Source organism: Rutidosis leptorrhynchoides, chromosome 1 (genome assembly GCF_046630445.1).
Source record: "Rutidosis leptorrhynchoides isolate AG116_Rl617_1_P2 chromosome 1, CSIRO_AGI_Rlap_v1, whole genome shotgun sequence".
Taxonomy (NCBI): domain Eukaryota; kingdom Viridiplantae; phylum Streptophyta; class Magnoliopsida; order Asterales; family Asteraceae; genus Rutidosis; species Rutidosis leptorrhynchoides.
The window spans coordinates 6141619-6150282 of NC_092333.1; the positions used below are offsets into that span (position 1 = coordinate 6141619).

General features: G+C 32.2%; 1 protein-coding gene across 2 annotated transcripts; it reads right to left on the bottom strand.

Moving 5' to 3' along the window:
• Positions 1-1185: 1185 nt before the first annotated feature.
• On the bottom strand, positions 1186-7433 carry LOC139855648 (uncharacterized). 2 transcript variants are annotated; one of them, XM_071844895.1, is made up of 14 exons: positions 7264-7433; positions 6654-6794; positions 6473-6561; positions 5885-5923; positions 5722-5814; positions 5519-5635; positions 5288-5383; positions 4651-4764; positions 4226-4279; positions 4062-4109; positions 3441-3591; positions 2316-2481; positions 2105-2174; positions 1186-1637 (listed from the first exon to the last, which is right to left on the bottom strand). In XM_071844895.1, the coding sequence occupies exons 2-14, from the start codon at positions 6736-6738 to the stop codon at positions 1374-1376; spliced, it is 1386 nt and encodes a 461-aa protein (XP_071700996.1). In that variant the 5' UTR covers positions 6739-6794; positions 7264-7433; the 3' UTR covers positions 1186-1373. The 2 variants fall into 2 exon arrangements, with proteins under 2 accessions (XP_071700996.1, XP_071701003.1); XM_071844902.1 differs by lacking the exon at positions 7264-7433 and having other exon boundaries at positions 6632-6680.
• Between the last annotated feature and the right edge of the window lie 1231 nt (positions 7434-8664).

Consider the following 8664-nt stretch of genomic DNA (forward strand, 5'->3'; position numbering starts at 1 on the left):
TAAATGTCGTTATCAAATCAATAAATTCGATGATTCAATTACTTGAAAACCTTAAATAACAGTGGTTAATTGTAATTAAAAGCAATATTAGACAGTTAAATAAATTAAAGATAACAATTCATCACTAAGTTTTAATCATCTACGTGGACATTAGAGATTTAGCTAGACATAATCATGTTAAGAGAAAACAAAATCATAGAACAATCACAAGTATTCATCATGTTTAATTTAATTAAAGATAAATATAGAAGCATACCACAATTGAATCCTTAAATAAAATTGCAATCCAAACAAATTGAAAGATTTAAAACAATGTAAAAACCTTGAAAAACTCGTAGCTAAACCCTAAAAGTCGTAACTGAATCGTAATTAAAACTTAACCCCTAAAGATGGGATTAAATGGAGTATTTATGGCTAAATTCATAGTCGAAAACCGCCAATTGTCGCGTTTTGCGAGGCCCCCCTCGCGTTTCGCGAGGTATACATAACTCGAAACACATGTTGAAATGCGAGAATTGTGCCAGAAGTTGGGAGCTGGAAAACGTCGGACCTCACGTTTGGGTAAAGGTCTCGCATTCCGCGAGGTTTAAAGGTCACAAGAAGGTGATTGAAACGCGAGGTTGCTGCAGCAGCCTGTCTTCTTGCGTTACTTGATACTTTGTTTTCAACTTGATCTCGACTTTCATGATATCTTCAACAAAAGCACCCAATAAACGTAATAAACATATTTTTGAACAAAGATCTTCTTTCAAACTCGAACAAACCAAATATTCTTCAAAGTCTTCAAAATCTTTAACAAAACCACATTAAGCACAAGATAACGCATTGAAATACATGTATAGATATGGCATTATCAATGGGACTCAAACTAATGGTATTGTTGGTGCAATTATAGACAGTTAATAAAAGCCAGTCTACCAAACAAGTAAATAAATAATGGAGAATGCTATAAACATAGTTCTTAGGGCGACGTTTAAGCATACCAAATTTAAATTTGAAAACCCCTGTTAATTAATTACAGAGTATATATATTACTTTTTTAATATCAACTTTCCTTATATAACTTAGGGATTAATGTTATTCATAGATAGAGTTGTGTTATATAAATGAAATAAAATTATTTTTTGTATGCTTAAACGTTAGCCCTAAAGGATACATTTAGCATTTTCCATAAATAAAAGGATAAAATATAAGCGCCAGCCGTCAAGATTCCTACCGATTGATGTAGCTCTAAGCAATCCGCAATATAACCTAGTTCTCCTATCGACTTAAAATAATGATTCCCAATACAAAATGAAAAGATACAAATGAAAGTGTAACAAACAGTGAAAACTGAATGTCAGTCAAATATGTAATGCTATATATATAAGGTACTATACATTGTGATTGTTGGAGTTGAGTAGTTTTTCTTCTTCACCAGATATGTCACCCATCTGAATGTTACTACTGTTCTGTTTGGAGCTGCTCATTTTGTTCCACTCATTTTCTACACGAAAGAAAGCCCATTGGAATCTCCTGAAAATCTCTAATGTAGTAATTGCAAAAACTGTGAGGTGATTATGGCGAAGATGTGCAGATAACTTGTAGGTCCAGGTACACCGCAATATCAAATTGCTTCCAATCACCCAGAAATATACCTGCACAAGATCAACAACACGCCAATTATGCACCAGATCCAACAGTCTACTCATTATTCATTATTATTTTATTATGCTATTAAAACAGAAGTTAGGTAAATTGACCCAAAACACTCTTTGGCACCATGTTTCTTTTTGTGTATTTAATTCAAAAGGTTTTACATATTAATAATACGCATGGGGCTAGGACAATGCTACACCATTTTCTTACAAGGGACGTTTTTATTTAATAAATTTGACCCTTCAGATTTTGTTGATAGGTTCAGAAATACAAAATGACCCGATTAACCCATTTGTGCATATATGAGTCAAAATTGCCACCTCTAAGTAAAACAAATATGCATTCTGATCTTGCAAAGTAGTATTAAGTTTGACATTGGGGGTCAAACTATTGAGTTACTTTAATAAGTAGTCGTTGACCCATTGGATGCACTATCTTACAAGATTATATCCTTCTTAGTTCTTACCCATTTTTGTCCATACACAAGTTGTGAGACGAGATGAGGTTTTGTAAACTTGAATATACGTGTGAAGCAGCTGGTAGAAAAAGAAAAAAAAATGGTTATTATAAAGTAATTTATAACAAAATATCGATGTAAATAAATGGTATAAAGTATCAGATGTAAAGGGATTGTATGATGTATGTAATATGTATGCTAAAATCAAACTTTTACATACCTTAAATCCCAATCTCGAGTCACATCCCAGTAAAATGAGTACAAAGAATTTAAAAATGCAGAGAACAGCCAGAGTGGCCGGTAGAAGTTTATCCAGTTATCCGGGAACACGTGATACTTCAACGCAGATAAAAAAATCACAGGTACAGCGGTCGAATACTTCAATGCTGACATCATAAACAAATGACATCAATTTAGTACATGACCAAAGTTGTTGAATAAGATGCCCTTAATGATAAATTACAAGAAAGCCATAACATTGCATTTGCATATTATCAATTAACTAAACTATCCATTAATCATCATGCTAAACATCTTGTGCTAGATAACACAACTAGACAGAAATTAGTCATCGAATTTTGTTCAATAACATGTTTATACCAACTACAGACTCCATGTTTATCCAGTTATCCAAAACAATAAGCACACACAATTTCTAAAACAGAACTTGACGATATATAATTGAATTTAGGTATACCAATAAGAGCAGATTCACGAACAAGGTATGATGGTCAGATTCGTATATTTACTAATGGGCTTTATATCATTAGAGCTAAATTTAAACAAAATTAGGACCATGTGCAGTTCCACTTATTCACATGTATAGTACTCCGTAGTATAAAGGTCATTTCATTAAAAAGATTATGCTAAGTTAAACTTTATTGTGGGAAATTTTACATATGCGAAGAATATTTTTTATGCCAAAAAGATTAATGTGTAAAATTTGATATCTCTATTAGAGCTTTTCAAAAATAAATTCGATTAGTGTTTTGCAAGTATGAATATCATATGACATTGTCACTGAATTTGACATACAAAATTATGAACTGTTATAAAGATACAAATGACATTGACAAAATTATTACAGAAAATACGTTTTGTTAACCCCACCCACGCCCATTTTGACTAAAACCCATATTGACCCGTTGTCCAACCCACCTATTTTTCCATCGCTAGGAAGGACCTGCGACAATAAAGTATATCAGCTTATATTGTGAACCTAGAAAGCTAGACCTATACATACAACAACAGCAACAACGGCAACAACAATACCTGATCCCGCGAATGCGGGGAGACCTATATACATACATTAAATATGCAAATAAATAAAGTTAACGGATATTACCATTCAATAGAGAAGTTTTTTCCTTGGTATCTTTGTATTGGCGCAAACACTGAAAAAGACGAAATATGTAAGGCAGTACAAGTATGATTGGAATTGCAACAGCATGACTGCCACAAACAGAATCAGCTTCAAACCAAGCAATTGTTGCCACCTGCAAAAGTCAACAAGTAATGGGAATCCCTATTTTAGAAAAATCAGAAAAACCTAAACAATATCCAGTGACCATTTGATTATATCTATGGCGATTGTTCAACATCTGAGAAACCACGTGTATTTATAAAATGTACAGAATTACATTTAATATGTAAATTGTTTATATTCGTATCTACTGTGGTGATAAAAAAGTACAAAAATTATATCAAATCTCATCTACTTATGAGTACATCAAAAATGAATTATTTTGTGCATTTGCTTAGACATCCACTTAATCTGTATAAGTCCTTTTCATGCGTGTTAAAAGTTAACCTTCATTATTTCAAAAAATTCCATCGATTAAATTGAGATTAACAAGACTTGAACATAATGAAAGAAGAAACAACAAAACTTTATTAAGATCCAAGTATTAGCAGTGATGTTTAGTAGCAAGTTTAAATGAATAAAATCAAAAGAGTGAGTACTAACCTGCTTGTGAACCATTCTACAAATGGAACGTTCCAAATCTGAAAATACCTATTTAACCAAAAATACAAGCAGGCATGTCATCTTTAGCACATAGATCATTTTACTGAATGTAAGTGATAAACATATGCATTTAGAGTCACGAGCTGAACTAAATAGCAATCTACCTTCGACATAGAAGTCAATATATCAGCCACGAAAAAATCAGCAAATGCTATTGCCTGTATTCATCATATAGGGTAAAACGTCACATCATATATCATATATAGGTACTAAGAGACGTAACGAACTCCGAGTTCATTACTTGCTACTAAGTACTAATGCCACTTAATCAAAATCAGTACACTGTAAATTCAGCTGAGAATTAAATTCGATGTCCTGTGATCATAAAAAAAGAAAATCAAATAGCTATATTCTTATAGAACTTTCAGACTTTCAGCATGTAAACTTAGCACTGCATATATTGCTTGTATATTCTTCAATCTCAGAATTTTAAGATAAATAATGATACACACATTACAGTTCGAAAATTTGATCACATTAGTTTAACTAACGAATCATAAGAATCACCATATAATCTCCATAAACTTGCCTGAAAAGGAAATACTATCCTCCAAAGTGTTCTTAGCAAAAAGAAGCGTGTAGATAAATAGAATATATCGAAAGGGAATATCAGAATAACTGCAACAACTGTATACAAGAGCACCTGCATCAGATGTGTAAAATTTATTGAGATCAATTGTAGTAACCTGTAATCATAAGAGGGATATAGAGACGATTTCACGGCACAAAAAACTGTATGGTTTTAAGAGGATCGGGATCATAAGATGGCCGCCATCACAACAGAAGATACATATCAGCAATTATACAACAAAGGATAATAAATGTGCATATTGAGTATAAGAACATGATAATAACATTTTTTTTGAGTGCGTATTGTCAAAAGTTAACTGCCAACAAAACATCTGCATAACAGAACAGAAATGTCAAAATCTTATATTGGGTTCAAATAACACTCCCGTTAGAAGTACAACATGTTAATCCTCATAGAATGAGCGATGTAAAATCATGTGGTCAGTTCTTATGTGCATAAATTACGAAGTATGTATAGTCCAATTATAACATTACATGTGTATAAAATTCCTATCCCACTGACAAGCAGGCCAATTCATCACTTTGGAATTAAAAAAAATGGCACGTAAATATGTGAGAGGAAGCATCTATTACACTGGTTGAGATGCAGCCCATGATACTTCTCCATGGGAATATAGATAGAGATATGAAGTCATGCTTGTTGGAACAAAGATAGTCATCCATGTGGCGCACTGCAACATAAAATGAAACTATGCGTAACTACACCAATGTGAATCACTACACAAAAGAACTTACAACTAGAAAAAATTTATACAATAATAAATAACGTAGGCAATGAAAATATAACGATACTAGTCCATTTGTACCTTCCATATTTCTTTATGAGTAAGATGATTCTGATCAAGGTCGAAAATCTTCGAATAATTGACATTAGACTGAGCAAACACCCATAAGTTTACACCCCAAAACCAGACCGCAGCTGTCTGCAAATGCTTATATAAAACCATTAATATATTACTGACAGGATTTTGTTATATTATCATAAACTAAATGGAAAGGGATCACTCACCACAAGAAGTAGAGGATTATAATACAAAAACGCCTCATAAAGAAAAAGATCTCGCAAGTCCAAACTCATCCTCATGACTGAGTCCCATCCAATCTGAAACGATAGGAAGTACAGTTGTCAAGATCTTCAGTTCTTCCCAGTGGAAATTAAATATAAAACTAACCTTGCAACAGCAAAATCCCCATAAAAAGAACAGCATCACCTGAAATAACACATATTTCAACATATATATAAAGACACACAACCTCAAAAACTAAACCTTCATTACAACAACACTACCCAAATCATACAGAGGGCGGGGTATTGTAAAAATGACTATTAAGTCTTAAACATCAGGTTTCATTATGCCACTCTCACCAAAGAGTGCTACACTAAGTCTAATAGTGATCATTATTCAATAACTTATTAGAGGACATTTATTTAACTTCATAAAGGAAAAATAAAAAAATAAAAAATATTGATCTTCAAATCCTTATGCATGTATACTCGAGAAGGGGGGCGGATGCAATTTGAAAGTTATTATCCGACTATTGTGGCTTTATACATGGTAGCGTTTGAGTAACCTACTTCTACTTCAGATTGTATTATCATCCAAAGACCATTTTATCATTTTCACCCTATCTGCTACAAAATTATCATCGAAAGGTAGAGTAAAATTTCATTTTTTGAATAAATGAGTAAAATTACTCATACACATCCAAAACATACAACCTACAATCAAAAACTACAACAACAAAAAGAAACAAACTACCTTAAGCCTCCATAGCAAAACCGGAGATGGTAACAATGCAGCAGTTGTCAACGGTGCACCAACTCCCGCAACCTTCATTTCACTAGTCTCTGTCACACATAACAATATACAAAACTTTAATAACAGTGTAATAATACAATTATATCAACTACGTAGTACATTATTTTCTTTCGTCTCTCACCAAGTTCCGAAAATAATTGTCTACTTCCGGATTTGCGGAGATGGGGACTATTGTTAACCGGAACAGTTACATGACCTCCAAACATAGATAACAACACTCAACAACAGGTTCAAAATACATATACCACCCAACTAACAATATCTGCAATTACAATACATAAATAGATTAATTTTACTATAATATGCACATATTAACACAGTTTATTGCTATAATTTACCATATAATTAAAAAAGTTATGTGCTAGATGTATAGATTACGTCAGCAAAAACACTCCAACAGCAAGAGGAATACACATGCGCTATTTAACTACCAATATCCGCAATTACAATACGTACATAAATTACTTCACTGCAATTTGCACAGATCAATGGAGTATATTGTTATTTACTATATAATCGAAAAGTGGTATACAAAGCTACATATATACATAACAGCAATATCTGCAATTTACAATACGTACATATATTACTTTTACCATGATTTGCACAGATCAATTGCTATTTTTAGCTATTTAATAAAAGGTTATATGCAGCTGGTTGTTTAGTATGGATATAAACACAGAAATAAAATCATAACGATATGAGATTAAAATGTAGATAGATGAACTTACGGAAAACGATGAAATTAGGGTTTCGAGAATAAATTTGATGTTGGGGATGGATGTGTGTATATATAAAAATGGTGTGAGATTTGCGAATCACAAATTCTTAGATTTCGGGATTCGTTTGCTGGATCTCGCGTAGATAGATGGGAAGGTTGGAGGAAATGTAAGAATTAATTAAGGAAGGAAAAAAGGTGTTTGAGTAAAAAGATTTGCAAAAATTTTGATATTAATATTGCTTAGTACGGTATTTATTTATTACAATTACTATTAAGTACATTTCATTAATTAATTAATAATGAAATTCACATTCACAATTTCATCTTTACATGCTATTAATTTATTAAAGTTTAACATGCGTTGTTAATATTCTGAAATAAGATAAGACTAGTTGAGTTATCTATAACTTTTCATTTTAAATAGAGTTTACACCTTTCTATGAGCAGCACTAATAGTCGATGTATATAAAATTGGTATCTTTGCGTTCAGAATATCGTTACAAATTTAATGGTGTTGGTTGCGCCGGCTGATACGGCGGACGAACGGCATAATCGGCGATCAAAATGGATTAGAGGTGTTTGAGCTTTGGAGAAAGAGAGAGAAGCACTGAAGGAGTGGTGGGAGAATGGGACGATCAATAGAAACATAATTAATGGAATACTAAATAAAAAGATGAAAGCACTTATAAATTAAAATAATATAGTGAACGGTAAAGGTCTAAATTTGAGTGATATATAATATATAATATAATATAATAATAATAATATACAAATATAAATAAAAGATTCATAGATAGTTAAATACTTAAAATGTATGAGTAAGACTTTTTTTATATAACATTAACAAGATAATAAATCATGTCACATGAGTTTGTAAAGACATCTTATTTTATCATAATATAATCAACGTTTTAATGTTTTTTATATGAGAAGAGTTGTTTGAAAATAGTAATTAGTAATATACTCTAATTGAGTCGAGTTGGAAGCTACTCATAAAGGTTCATTGGTTCAGACATTCGGTCCAGAGTTTGGTAACTTCGAAGACCAATACGGTTGCAAGTCCAATTGCCAAACTGAAATCAATCAAAATAATGGTTCGATGGCTAATGATAATTCCGAGTTGTTTCAGAATGTTGATTCTTACAACGGTGTGTGTAGCGAGAAAAGTCCTGCTCATGTAGTTATGGATTCTATAATGGATATGGAAACCGTGGACAATATGGAATCTTCGGCAACCGATATAGCCGTGTGAGATGGAAAAAGAAATCACAAAGGCTCGTGAATTTTTATGTGAGGATGATGTTAGAAAAAGTGAAAATTTAAAATCCTGCACGCATGATTTTTCATATGATGATGATGTTAGAAAAAGTGAAAATATAAAAGGCTGCACTAGTGACTTTTCATATGAGTT

Coding starts and splice junctions, on each gene's coding strand:
- LOC139855648 (XM_071844895.1), bottom strand. CDS start 6,738: ATGTTTGGAGGTCATGTAACTGTTCCGGTTAACAATAGTCCCCATCTC. Junction 6,562..6,653: donor ACAATTATTTTCGGAACTTG/GTGAGAGACGAA, acceptor TATGTGTGACAG/AGACTAGTGAAATGAAGGTT. Junction 5,636..5,721: donor ATAATCCTCTACTTCTTGTG/GTGAGTGATCCC, acceptor AAGCATTTGCAG/ACAGCTGCGGTCTGGTTTTG.